The sequence below is a fragment of the Haemaphysalis longicornis genome, unplaced genomic scaffold (assembly GCF_048455015.1).
Source record: "Haemaphysalis longicornis isolate Haplotype H1 unplaced genomic scaffold, Haemaphysalis longicornis Haplotype H1 scaffold_5, whole genome shotgun sequence".
Taxonomy (NCBI): Eukaryota; Metazoa; Arthropoda; class Arachnida; order Ixodida; family Ixodidae; genus Haemaphysalis; species Haemaphysalis longicornis.
The window spans coordinates 173764329-173779238 of NW_027526385.1; the positions used below are offsets into that span (position 1 = coordinate 173764329).

Genomic DNA, 14910 nt, shown 5'->3' on the forward strand with positions numbered 1-14910 from the left:
TGTCAGTAACGTCGTTAGGAGATTTTCAGTTTGTCGATACCACCTTCCCTCTCACTGGTTAGGGCCGCGAGTTTTTGCCTGGACCCCTATTTTCAACACCTGCCCTCTGTCCCTTACGCCTTGGAGTCAAAGTTCCTTATCTTTGCTAGTTTTAAATTTTTCATTTGCATATAGCTTTATCTTACTCCTCACCAACCTGTGCTCGCTGCTCTTGATCCTGCAGAGCACCCCGACATCGTGCAAGGATACCCAGACTGGGAGAATGCACGAAGTTGATTTTGTTTTAGCTTCACCGTTGGAAGCATTTATGCCAATCTAAATTTTTTCAGTTCCTGGAAAAATGTATCATTTTTAGGTTATTTCTCTTCAAAAATACAGCCACTGTATCACCTTGGCTACTACTACTACCCGTTATAAACTGTCTCACCGCGATTTTGCCTACTTTCTTGTTTTTCTACTTTTCGTAATTCTTTCCCATTTCTATTGTATACTTTGTTTTGTTTATTCATTGCAATTTGAACTGATCGTAGAAACTGAACAGCCTCATCATCCCAGCTGCACGTTAGTGCATAGGGAGGGGCTAACTTGTAACTATACTTATTAGTTACTTGGATACGTTGCTCTTTAGTTGATGCTGTAGAATTATTTCACATTCTCTGCTACCCCTTTGGGCTTCAAGAAGCCAACTCAGAGCTCCTTCTTTTGATTATACCGCGGTAGTGCAGCATACCACTGCTGTTCATAAGTTTAGTTATGCTGCCGGCTCCTTCAGCCACCGGTAATAATGTGATGTCTAATCGGCGCCTGAGGTCTCATCTGGCAGCCACATGCTGACCTGCCACTAGTGGTAAATGTTGCCAAGGTCAGGTTCCGGTGGTGGTCTTCTCCGATCCACATATTCTCAGGACCTTTTGCTGTATCAGTGCTAAGACCGCCACCGTGATAAGGAATTCTACAGCTGCTGGGTACTGAAAGCTGTTGGTAAGGTAATAGTTTTATTCTGGAGGTCTGCGCCAATATAACACCAGGGTAGCCGGACCCTGCTGTGTTCGAGGAAAGATTGTTATGTGCCACAGTGCCTTTCTTCTATAGATGCCTAGTGTAGGCATCTCTAATAGATGCATTCTATGTCTTCTAGACATCTTCTTTAGATGTCTAGTGTAGAGTGCTGAATCCTGGATGGTACTTTCTACCGGGACGAGTACCCGTCCAAACCTGTGGTGGTGATATTAATTATGTGTTCCTCGCTGGTATTTTTTAGTATCGTTCCGTATTTATTGCAAAGAAACGTTGCTGTGGATGACCCAGTAACCACGGCTAAAATTTAATAAACGCAAAGCGGCAACGGAAAATTCTATTCACGACCTCGTCTAGCCGGCGCATTTATTCGGATTCAGATTATTGTTAGGAAGCGCAGAACGCTATCGTAAAAGTATGTTCTCTATCTGCACAAGTCGGTTAACGCTGCCTTTGGTTGCAGTGATAACTTAGCTTGAAATAAGTACACAATGGAAAAAGCCTATTATCGAGCGCACTCGGTCGTCGCATTTTTTTGCAGTTAAAGGTTAATATTTCAAAAGCCCGAAGTATCCATACATTCTTTCACAGTGACGTTACGGGGGTGGTCACTTCTAAGACTGTAATTTGCAGCCGGAGCGAGTGAGGACACTAGATATGACTGTAATTTAAATTTTGAAAGTTGCGATTATCTGGGTTGCATCTGCTTGACGGTGACTGATGCGCGTATTTTGTGGGTCTAGATGGCGAAGATATCAGTAACCGCTTTGGAACTCGGCGTTGTTAGGTTCGGTATTGAATCAGCGGACTTTAACTTCGCTCAAAGTCGCCGGTAGAGCGTAATAGCCGACTAGGCCTACGCAGCAGCTGTTCTTGGACCAGCAAGCTAGTTGTGATGCTCATCGGAAGGCTACCCCGAGGTGATGAAAGTGGCGAGCCTGTCATAACGAACGGCGTAAAAGTAAGCAGAAAAGGCAACTACGCCCGTGGCTGTCTCCTTAAAAGGCTTCTTGAAAGGAAGCTTAAATATTTATACTAATATAAACAAGTAGAGCAACTTGGGATTGAATAGGCAGCTGTTTTCACATCCGGCATATGTACAAAAAACTGGCATCCAGTCGAGCTATGTTGTGTGCCTCTACGGCTTTGCTCACAACACGTTAGCGATGGCGTGTCTTTACGCCGGTTATGCATTTTCAACAATCTGTACTCTTCCAGTGGTTATTCTGTTCTATTCCTGTGGTTATTCTGTATGTTACCGCCATTACAATGTCAGCCAGCTTTTTCAGAAACCTATCAGAAATCGGAGAGTTATATCTAAATTCACACTTGATTATAACCTTTTAGGCATAAATAACATAAAACACGTCTGTAAGAAACCATTCCTAGTCTCTGATATACACTCACCTTCAGTAACTACAAATACTTTTTTTGCTAAAGGTTCAATGAAAAAATGCGTACTTCCACAGTGAAACAATATATATGATAAAAAAAATTCCCGCGCCTTCCCGCGAGGGGAACACGAGTAAATGCAGAGCATTGGTACTGGTTGAAGGCAGTGTTGCTTCCATCGCTTCTTCCGTGATGCTGGAGTAACAGACACGAGTAAACGTGGGAGCGAGCGTCAACCAAGGAAGGAAGGAGCAACGCAGTGACTGAAGCACGAGAGACCGCTAGCCGCTTTATATTTGCAGCGCGCGCAGTAGAGGAAGAGCATTACGGGGGGGAGAGCGCGCAAGAGCAAGCAGCGCGCGCCCTTCCACGCCCCACCGCGCTGCTATCACGCACATGTTACGCCGAGACCGCGACGGAGCGCGCGCCAGCTGCTGTTGAGAGAGAGGAGGGAAGGAGGAGAGGCGCACCTGCTGCGGACGCGGAGCTGTGGACGCCGTCCGACGCAGGAAGAGGCGAGGCTAAGAAATGCTCTGCATTTAAAATTCAACTTATACGTGAGAGCGGTTATTCTTAATTTTCCTAGTTTTCTCATTTCTGTATACACTTTTCATTCAATATAATGCAGTAGCATCGGCACTCAAAACTATATCCCGCGTTTCTGACGAAATGTAGACGAATTCCTTAGGCGGAAAGGCACAGAAAGAAGACATTGGATTCATCTCGTCTGGTTTTATGCTTCATTCATTAGGTTTCCTACTTTGCCATTGGTATATTTTAACTACAGTGATACAGCGCATGGGAGGAAAAGGGAAAACCATAAATCAGCCTTCCTAGTCCTTTTTTGTTTTCAGAATACACACCGTGACCCATCAACTCTTCTGCTCTCATGACTAAACACGGGTCCGTGCAGTGCGTTTTATCCGCATTAAAGTGGTCAAGGAGGCAAAAAACAACTTTGTTTCATTAAAAAAAACTAGCCTTCAGTACCTCGCTAAGCTGCATATTCGCGGTGAGATGTTTTAGTGGCGCCCCCTGGCTCTGACGTCGGCTTGGGGACTCGCGCCGCTGTCGTCTGCTACATTCCGCTTGTGGGGGGAAGCAGCGCCGGGGCTAGAAATCATCCGATGTGATGCTTTAGTGCACTAAAAGCGTATTTCAAGTAACTCAGGTATTTGTGCCAGCCTCTGACAGGTCTGAATAATTTCAAGCGGTATCCCGCCAAATTTGCAACACGTGAGGAGAGAGAGAACAACTACCTTCAAAGCATCGGTCAGATGATCGTGCGTAACTCGTCCTTTATAGCTTATTTGCGAGGTGCAGTGCTGAGAGCTCTTCGATAAGCATTCAAAATGCGTAGGAAGACTCCGCAGTCTAATGCTACACACCAAGCAGCGGGCCCCTACACGCGCATCGCACATCAGAAAATAAAGCGGTTGTCTTCTATTTCTTTCGTTGTTGACTTGTATGAGCTGAATGCTTCTTTTCTGTGCCCAACGCATTAATTTTTTCTGCAGCATCACAAACGTCTTATTAGGGGTTTGGGGATGCTTGGAGGGTTCACAAAGTTCTTCTAAATGTTTTCTTCGTGCTGTAAGGCATACAGTACCTTCTTTACAAATTGACTTTCGTTATGGCTGCGTGCAAGAAGGTGCATATCCGCAGCGTGCGTTGTTTATTCACATGTAAACGAAATGAGAAGGTTTGTACTACGCCACCGCGAAACGGCGCAGGCAACGCTGTCCAGAGTTCTCGAACACTGCTTTTGTGATATGAATTTTTATCCATCATTATTATAACGAACTGGCTCTCAACCCGAACTGTTATGACATGATTACAGTGTTGAAGGCTTTATATACTCGCTGAAGAATGCAATAAATTCTATACGTACCGGTTTCCACTATAACAAGAATCGAAACCAATGAACCCTCTGCAGGCGTAAAGAACAAATCCTGGCATACTCAGGATGGCGTTCCATGAATTGAAGAGAATTACGCTTACTCTATCGTGCTGGACTGAGGACCCCGCCAAATAACAAGCTCGATTTTGCTGTCATAAATTTTTCTCCTTCTCCTACTCCTCCTCCTCTTATTCAGTGCAGTTTTACTATGACGCATATCTGAATATTAAGAAGATATTACTGTGGGAAATGTACCAACATATCCCTCCACGTCTGAACAAACGTAATGTTACTCTATATTTACCAAAGACGTGACTCGTCTTGCTCAATAAACCATAATACTAGTTAGAAGCCGGGCGTAAAACCAGCACGCAGCTGTACCCACACTTATTTGGAACTCAAACTGGATTTTTTGCGGCCCATAGTGCATGTCGGCATAATTTCATGCAATGACAACGTAAAGTGATCTGGTGCAATACCTTCGAGAGTTCAGCAGCTTTGCAAAACCTGTTACCTTACATACGATTACCGGGAATCGCAATGCCTTCTGCCAAGGCCGACAGCCCCGAAGGCCTGAAATTTGTTTTTGTCTTGCATCTTTACTGTTGTCCGTTATTAGCAGCTGGCTGTTCCTTTTCTTGGAAAGATTGCTGAATGCAGAAGCTGGCGCCTAGCTCGGACTCTTCACACTCTGCACAGGACCGGTTGCGCAATGAATGGGGCGTCGCCGGCATTGTTTCTTTCAGAGCGGTATCAAAAACTATACTTTAAATCACGCCTTGAGCAACTTTCAGTTTTTTATTGTGATAAAAAGTTGCGCACACGCTAAATCTGGCACGGACAGGCATCAAAAGTGAACCGAACGTAATGAAACAGCACGGAGAGCGACCCAGGCTGAAGCAGACGACAAATGCCATAATCCCTAGGCCGACGTCACGGAGACGCTCTTCACACCGCCGCCCGTGGTCGCACTCACTGACAATAGCCCCGAAAGACATTTTGTGGCCAAAAAAACCCTAGAAGTACTGAAGAACGTTCAAATTTTGCGCTGCAGAGACGTGTCACGACCAGGAGTTACGTCATATAGCCAGCACTAAAAACGTAATTTTCACTGTGTTGACTGCACGTTAGCTTTTGACTGACGCAATCAAACGGCTTTAGGGCCCTACAACAATCGTCCAAGCATGTGTCTTAGCGATGGGTTAGGTGAGCGGCCGCCATTGGCACAAGATTCTGTGAAATCATAAAAAAGTAGCCAGAAAGTAGCTAGGGAGTCGGCATTGCTTCACATATTTTCTTTTATATCGCCATTATTTTTTTTAAGTTTACGCTGAAACTGGTATCACTGTTATCGGGACAAAGCAGTCGTTTTAATGACCAGAGCTTGTACGTTTTCTTCGTGGCCCTTTAATGAAACCCTGAACTTGTCCTACATGGACTGTTTTCTTCTGCGTTAAATTTCGAATGGAACCTCACGTCATTGGTTTGTCAGTAAGACGGATATCTTTTATTTGTTACACAAAGGACAGTCTGCTAAAGGTAAGGATTCAGCTGATTTTATTTGAAAAAAATGAAGGCTTTTCAACGTATACACACGAGAAACTCACTTTTGGATGGTTACTAGACATAAAAAGGTAAGGGTGTAATCTGGCCTTTTTGGCAAGTGTTACAATTTGTTGGTGAAACAGTAACCACATTATATTTTCTTGAACCTAAGTAGAGATGCATGTTCATTCGTACACCTGCGTCATCACAAGTGGCCGATGCAAGAAAACGAAGAAAAATTATCTCAAAACAGTGACATATACATAAGCCATTTGCCGGCCATTAACGCCGAAAGCGCGCACTACTTACAATTTCAAGAGCAGTGGACGGAGATGTTGAGCGTCGAACATTCATAAAACCAATAGGTTCAGCGTGGATGGAATTCCAATACTTCATTGGGTGGTGCTTAGAAATGCTCACTGCCTTTAGAAGCAACGTTCTTCCTATACTGTGTGGATTCGTAATACAGGTTCTGGGTATTTCCATTATTGTTGTGTTTTCAGATCTCGGCGTAGGACTGGTGAGCGTTCTGACAGACATCATTTGGAAGACCACTGTTGACTGGTACGGTGGCAACCTGGGGTGCAAGTTCGTAAAGTTTGCTCAGGTGAGATACGCGACGAAATGATGCATGACCGAAGTTGGTTGCTAAAATAGAACACACGGCGGGGTTGCCTGAGCGTAGGAACAGAATAGAAATAAAGCGTACCACCATGCTTAGGTAATCGGCTTTGGTAGTTTAGTAAAGAAAGGATAATTATTATAAGGTTTTTTACGAAAAAATTATATAATAGAACATTTCCCACAGCCAAACCAAAATTCTGGGGTTGCTATTTTTCTCCTTAGATATAAACGTTTACTGTCCACTGCAATGCTACCTGTCATGCTCGCAAACTTACCAAAATTAAAGTAGAACGCAATAAAACAGCGACCAAAAATACTTCCAAAATAAACCATGCAAACATATCCACACAACCAATAACATATCCACACAACCAATAGAACCTTGTAAACAACAGAGATAAGGGTAAGTAATGTAAAAGTAGGCTAAAAAAAGCAACAAACAAGGTATGCATTTTGTGTAGCTTCGACTTATTTTGTTGGAAATTTACTTGTGCATTCTAATGCAAAATTTTATTAACATAAAAAATATCATTTTAATAAAATGTTCTAGGTCCTGACATCCTAATGTAAAGCACGTGGTGTTTCCCCTGAAGATCCTTTTCAGCCATTTATTTCGGTTATGCAACGAAGACAACTTTACGGCCACTTAGTGTACGGACGGCCTTTTACTTAGGTATTTATGGAGGAGGTACTTTGAGCCTTCACACGTTGATATAACACTGCTGACACACACCGCGGCAAAATGCTTTCCGAGGAATGCATTTTTGTACGCTAGTAGCGCTGACATTAATGATGCTCGGTGGATAGCAGAGCGCTGTCTGTTCACGAAGTATCCGACAAATGTCACTGGACCTTTGTAGGCGCTTTGAGCATCTGAGCTACACTTAATTACAGTGAAAAAGTACCGTAATGTTTCTTTTGCTAGGCTAAGCCTGAAGTATTCTCCTCGGGCGCATTTCTCATTTCCTGTTTATTTTATTTTCTAAGTTTCCCGGAAACCATTTAAACCCGACAGGTGCCTAAGGTAATTAGCGCATTTAAGTGTACCGGAGTACAAAAGAGTCAGGAACAAACTGAGAAAACTGGTTTGAATGGCTTAAGAAAACTGAGGAGGGTTTATACACTCCAAACAAAAGCACTTACAAAAATGTATGTTTAGAGTTTTGCGAAAATATTCAGAGCCTTAACGTAACTGTAATGAAGTAAAACACAATTTATAAAAAAAAGCAATGACGCAATATCATGTTCCGAAGTCGGAATTCCTCTTTAAATAATAGAATTGTCTTAAATTGTTTCTGTCCCGTTGTATTTTTTCAGTGCCATATCTTATATAGATCCGCACAAAGGGGATAATTTAAAACGCTTTTCCGTTATCATGCAAGATGACCGTGGGCATTTTGTTTCAACAATGGCATGGTCTCCGAATGGGAAAACATTTCAAGTAATCGATAACGAGACAATCAGATTCAAAGTAGGGCAAGAACGAACAAAGGGCGGAAAGATGTTGTTTGAGTTGTTGTTTGAGACATTTGAAAACAAGCCTGATATGAGCCATTCCCTGCATTCTGACGCTAAGGTCGGGCGTCAGTATTTACGTTACGCTTTATTCTACGCCTTCCTTTAGCTTCGCTGGATTTTCGCATGCCTTTCTAGAAATTGCAAGAACCAAACACCGCCAACAATGGGAAGACAAGAGGGTTCAAAGCGTTACAAAACATAGTGGTGTTCATGATTGCTTTCCTTCAACAGAAACCGTTTCAAAACAGCTTGCCTAAATGGCGCCACCGGATTTCAGCAAGAATTTGTTTACCATACAGTGATTTTAATTTCTCGCCGGATTCTTCCACGCTTCCGGAAGGGGAACGAAAAGGTAGCGTTCCAACGCAGAAAGTTTAGTCGACACTACTTAGTAGCCCGCCATGGTAGCTATCGTTTTTTTTACCAATGTCAACCGAGATTTCAAAATTTGCGCTGTCCTAATCGTGCTTTCCTCTAATATGTATGATCGTTCTTGCCTCTATCTTCTTTACATCCAGGTTTTAGTGACCTACTCTTCGACGTACGTTTTGGTTGCCCTGAGCATCGACCGGTACGACGCCATAACCAGGCCCATGAATTTCTCCGGAAGCTGTAAGTACGAATGTTAATCCAAGGAGAATATAGGTTATCATTTTTTCTGCGTCATACGACGTATTTCTGACTTTTTTGCCTAATAAGCAATGTGGCAGACCGGAACAGAAATTCACGGCAAATTTTTTTGGCAAAGCTCTTCGTGTGGAAAACGCAAATGTCTACAAAAATTTCAGATTTTTGCTATTGCTTAAAGGGGCCATGCAGAGGCCACGTACAATACGTTCGAAAGACGACCTCATTAGAATCATAGCGACTCCACTTTTAACATAAACTGCGTTCAAATAAGCTATATAATTACGGAAAATGGAATGGCCATGTGACGTACTAGCTCATTTTCCGCAACCGAACCTATGATGTCATACCAGCCAGCTCTGCTACTGGCTGAGGCCGCCAAAAGCAAACGCAAATTAGACAGGGCTTACAGGCTTGCCGAACGAGCTGTTTGCGGTTAAATAAAGGGCACATTCTTTTTATAGCAGTAAGAATGGTGGGGTAAACAGTGTAAATTACGAAAGTACACGTAAGCATAGAAGTACCGATGCGTACTGCTGTTGGTACTGAGCGCACTATGCTTGTTTTAGCTACAGAGCAGTCCGCCGCTCTCGAGCGGTCTTACACCCACCGGCCGATTGGCGTAAGTGACGTTGTCTTATGTGACCATATTTGTCGAGTGAACACCATGTTTCTAAAACGATTACTTTTACCTTAGCAAAATGGAGTCAGAAACAATGCAAAGGCAGAAAACTGCCCATGGTGGTATGGTGGCGCAATCTAGGTTGACTAACGGTAAACGAGGCTCAGCAATGGGCTGCAGAGCGGTTCTGGTGATGTCATTGCAGACGTCGCGAAAACACACGGTTTGGCGGGAGAATCAAAATCTTAACTTAAATTGATTAATTTCTCAAATAATGAAGCATTGTTCGCTTCCGGACAAGCGCTGGGGGCACTTAAAACACAAAATCTTTCGAATGAAATTTCTACTTTTTCTCCATGGCCCCTTTAACCTTATGTCACGTGTTGGCCATATACAGCGCTGTATGGACTCAGAAAGAAACAAATATAAATATGTCCCAATTTAGTGCTCTTACCTTATGCACAAAATAGGTAAAAGCCCTAAAGAGAATTGTTGAATTGCCCGTGTTAAATGGGGTCATTTGCATGTCTTAATATGAAAAATAGCGGACGTTAAAGGAGCCATGAAAGCAAAATACAACTTGGGTTTATTAGAAAGACTGCTTAGTCCCGATAACAATGATATCATATCATCGCAATCTTCGAACAAATACCGATAATATTAAAGAAAACGTGTGAAGCAGTCACGACCCCCAGCCAATTTCCCGCAACTTTTCTATGACGTCACTGAACCTTGTTTGTGCGATTGGCGGCCGCCTAACTGACCTGTCGCGACAACACATGACTGGGCGTCTGTAATGGGGCCTCTAGTTCCATTTTACCGCATCACTTGAATGCTAACGTGCAGTTAACGCACTGAAAATTGTTTTATTGTTGGCCCATATAACGTCATTCTTGCTCATAACACGTTACTTTTTTAAATACTTCTTCCTTTTTTTTCGTTAAAAAACATCTTTTGTGGCTGTAATGAAGCTGAGTGAGATACTGAATCCTAGTTCATTCAAATTAATCGAAGCTGTATTTTCTCTTCATGGCTCTTTTAAGTGAACTGTGCTTATTTAGAAATATTCCCAACGTTGGCCCCGAAATCTGGCAATTTACAGTTTTGTATTTCCAAACTGGCAATTCTGGTTTTTCTTCAAGTCCTCGAACAAACCCCTCCTCCTGTAACAGATGCATAAATATGTAACAGTTCTTCAAAATAAAAATGAAGCGTTTTTACCTTTTTTGTCTGCGCTAAAGGAACATTTTAAGAAATGTTTTAGCTGGTACAGGGGTGAAACATTTTCTATATATGTTAAATGCCTCAGGCTTTCTTCTGAACCAAAATAATAATGGTGGCCATAACCGTTGATTTTTAAAACTATATATACATAGCACTACCACAAATGTTGTTGATTTTTGATAAAAACGTATGAATAAAAAATAAAAATTGGTGAGAACATGCTTTTACCGGTTCAGAATCTATTTATAGCATTGATAATAACTCACAAAAATGGTATTGGAAACTCAAATAGTTGAAGTGACAATGTTCCTTTTCTCATCGTAAATGGTAAATTGAGAAATCGCACTTCAAAGTTTTCGTTTTATTTTTTTTTAATTGTCGCATCTTGCGCGAGTTCTGAGAAACGCGAAGCCATGCTACTAGCACAGTTGACTCCAGGCCTAGAACAGTGCTCTAATATGTCGAAAAAAAAATCAATTACCTGCGCGCTAACAGTATGATAGGCGACCGACCTGATGTAAACAAACGTTTCGCAATGCATGAACAGCGCTATTTTACCTAACGCAACGCAATCGCGGCAGTCGGTGAACTACGGAAAGATAAAAGTAACGATGTGTTACATCTGTAAATAATTATAAAAATAAACGTTTTCAAACATTTTCAAACATAAAAATAACAATGTAGATAACACTGTGCGTCACACGAAACTTGCAGTGATTACGCGGGGACACATGGGGCGCGTTTGGCGCCAATTTTAAATGACTTCTGCTGCGCATCTGATGATGCCACTTCGTAGGAACGTTCCAAAAGAGTGTTAGAATAGTTTGGCTCTATAATACAAAATCCATTTTTTAGTCTGTTTTGTTAACCATTCCTTCTTAAGGGAAGAGTGCACAGGAACAGTCACAGCCGCACTTATGTTATCGTGACGAGAACTTTGGGGGTAAGTGGGAAGCGTAGTTAAGAGCGTAGGCGCCATCTCCGGATTTGTGTTTCAAAACATGCACAATTCAGCTGTCTACGCGGACGTACGGGCCCACGTTAATACTCTTTTGTGTATTAACGCCCAGCGTGTCCGGGTGGCCTAAGGGGCACCATGACCATGACCACGAAGGCTCAAGTCCTATTCAAGCGCAATTACCGACCTGCACTCGGCGGTCGTGCGAATTCCTTGCTGGGACGAACACGAATGGGCTCCTTTATGTTCGTTAGTGGTGTACACCGGCTATTCAAAAAAGACTGAAAAAATAAATAACAGATCAAATCACCACCTGGTACATTGAAAACAGCCATGGAGGCTTACAAATTAAAAAGAGAATTATTCATCTGCCAGGTATTCAAGATGACGTACAGACGACAATGTCCGGAGTCACGTTTATTCCATTCCCCACGGTAGTGACCTTGTTAATAATGTATGATTCCCACTGATCGCATTCTCTTGCACGAGAAGAGCATATTGTAACTTGAATGGCATCGAATGGGTGGCTTTTGAATTATATATGTCGGAACAAGTGTAGGTCTGCGCGCGAACTAATGTGTGCACGATGTTTAATAAAATGAATTCGGACTGCTGTGTCCCTCTGACCAGCGTGCTGAATACCGCACACTTCACACTCTAAGAGACAAACTGCATTACAAGACTTGCAATTAAGTTTCGGGTGAATAGATCGTTTGAAATACAGCTCATGCTTTGAGCCACAGTGGTTGTCTGCGTGTTTTTTCATACGCGACGCCAAACCTTTCCGCATGGCTGACGCCCAATTTTGTGTGTCCTTTCTTTTTGACGTGCTTTAGGAGCGCCTGCTTACAAGGTGAAGTGGGGCGGGGAATATTTTCGAAAGCCGTTCACTCAGCTGTGGCACGTTTAAGTGCCTTTTTCAAAATTGTGGTTACGTTCGGGAAATTGCCCTCGATCTTAAAACGAGGTTGCTTCGACCTTTTGGCCGGATTCTTTCTGTTGGTGTAGCAACTTTTAGCGATCAAGGGCTGCCGCTTTGCTGATATCTTCGTTGACTGTAGATGGGGCATAATGTTGCTGCGCTAGTACATTGCGCACGTTTCCGCCGTTTGCGTCGATGTGCTCGGTGCGGGAACAAATTCTCCTAAATTGGTGCATGGGCCTGGGAGCATGGGATACTTGTATTCCAGTGGCGCGGACGACAGCTGTCAAAGTGGAGGTACAGTGGAACACGGTTATATTGAACAAGAATACATCCAATAATTGCCTATATCGAGAAGTCTGAGCATCCCCTTGATAATCCCATGCAAAAGAATAAGCTGTTGTGAGAGTGTATCGAGCTACCGATAAGGGGTACATTCCATATATTTAAAGGAGCCATGAAGAGAAAACAAAAGTTTGTTTTATTCGAAAGATTAGGTGTTTCATAGTACCCCAAGCGCTTTCCCGGAAGCAAATGATGCCTTATTCAATGAGAAATAAGGCAATTTAAGCCAAAATTTTAAATCTCCCGCTAAAATTGCACATTTGGTGACGTGAGCAATGGCGTCACACGGGCCGGTCCATGAAACAGATACTTAGTATGTCGACTCCATATAGCACCCACACGCGGGAGTCGACCGAGACGGCGGCCATTTTAAAAATACTAGTAAAACCTAGTGCACCCGCAGCCCTAGTCATGGAATCGCCTGATCAGGAGAACAAAACTCTCGCCGAGGAGCTCGGGCTAGCATTTAACAACCTCACACCACTTGAACGCTCAATGCTTCCAAGTGCACGAGCGGCAAGAGTTGTGGGATACGCGGTGGACGGGAAAGCGACCATTCCGCGATAGCCACAACAGACGAACGCCCTGCCGTCGGCACCGCTGCCTCGTCAGCCCCGTCGCGACGGACGAATACAGACTGGTACGTATGTGCCGTATTTTTATTACGGTTAATAATAGTTCAATTTCAGTAGCAGTATCGCTTATGCCAGTTGGCCGGTGTCGTGTATGGAAAGCCGTTCGCGCGAGCTCTCTGCTTCGACCAGAAAGATACGAGCGTCAATGCGCGGTGTTTACGGCATTTTTCCCCCAAGGTCAGAGCGCCTCGAACCCGAAAATTCGTCTGCGCGACGGCGAGATGTCGAGCTCGGCCAGGCGGTAGTTTCGTACGCATTGGCGCACACGCTTGCGTGTTCGTTCGGAACTTCAACCGTTTACCTCACCGTTCTTTGTCATAAAAAGAATGTGCAGTATGTTTCACGGGCATTTAGCTCGCTATGCAAACTGTAAGCCCTGCCTAACATGCGTTTGTTTTTGCCGGCCTCCGCCAATCCCAGAGCATTCCCAAGTGACATCATAGGTTCTGTTGCGGAAAATGAGCTGGTGGGTCGCATGGTCATTTCCTTTTTTCCTAATTATGTAGCTTATTTGAGCGAAGTTTGCGTTATAAGTGGTGTCGTTATGGTTCTAACGAGGCAATCTTTCGAATGAACCAAACTTGTGTTTTCTCTTCATGGCTCCTTTAACGCTGCGCCGCAAGTGCCGCTATAAGTGCCCTTCTCCGGACGGTAATGGTTGCGATGATGATGACACCTTCTCGCGGGCGCTGCCGCCCTCGGTGAGAAGGAGGCGCGTCGCTTCGATGGTCTTCAACACCTGCTGCTCTCACACTAGCATGGAGCAAGGGGCAGCCGCATGGCAGCGAGAAAACGGGGAGCAAAAGGGTACAGAAGGCAATAAAGAACTAGAAACCGACTGGACGCGCTCGGTTTCTGACCCTTTTTATGAGGGTTTGAGGGGTCACCAGTGGTGGCTCGCGCAGGGTGACCGATGCGGTGTGGTGCGTGTTTCTTATGTCCGCGGATCGCAGCACGCGTTTCGGAGCCATGGTCACGAAAAAAACGACCGGAATTGGTTTTAGCGACGAAAGCGGACAATATTCGACGGTACACGCCCGTGAAAAGATGTCGGCTGCAGAGTGATTCGAAATTTCTCGCAGCAATTCTGAATGCGATACTGCTCATCAAACCTGACGTAAAGGCGAAATCAGCACGGACGTGGCGTGCCCGATCTGGAGCCTGTCGTGTAAAAAGCGGCTTAGTTGCGCGGCTCCAGACGAGAGGTGTTAGGATACTGAGGACGACGGCACTGAGTGCCTTGAGAGTGAATTCTGAGAACTGTCAGCATTCCCCTTCGGAATGGCACAACAGCACACAAGTTCGTAAGTGCTGCCGACGATGTGCAGGCTGTGGCGGACATCACCGATGCTGATGAAGCGGATCATACTAGCGGCAGGGACAAGGTTCCCAAACTCCTACTGCGGCCGAGCATGCTTCAATATTCAGATTCACCTGTTATGGCGCATGTGTACACCTCACATTTTCTCATTGCGACGGCGTTCATAAGCTTGAAGACAGTGTGATGAGTTTTATGACGCAGAAGAAGAAGCAAGTGAATCTCACAGACCTTTTTCACGCTAAATAAAGTGCGGTGGTCTT

At 44.0% G+C, this 14910-nt stretch overlaps 1 protein-coding gene across 1 annotated transcript in view; it reads left to right on the forward strand.

The window, feature by feature from the left end:
• The window catches only part of LOC144138825 (cardioacceleratory peptide receptor-like), a 137951-nt gene that overhangs the window by 75801 nt on the left and 47240 nt on the right, over positions 1–14910 (forward strand). Inside the window, exons 3-4 of the mRNA XM_077671305.1 lie at positions 6358–6461; positions 8515–8608. Coding sequence (XP_077527431.1) covers positions 6358–6461; positions 8515–8608 — 198 coding nt within the window. The remainder of the gene's footprint in view (positions 1–6357; positions 6462–8514; positions 8609–14910) is intronic.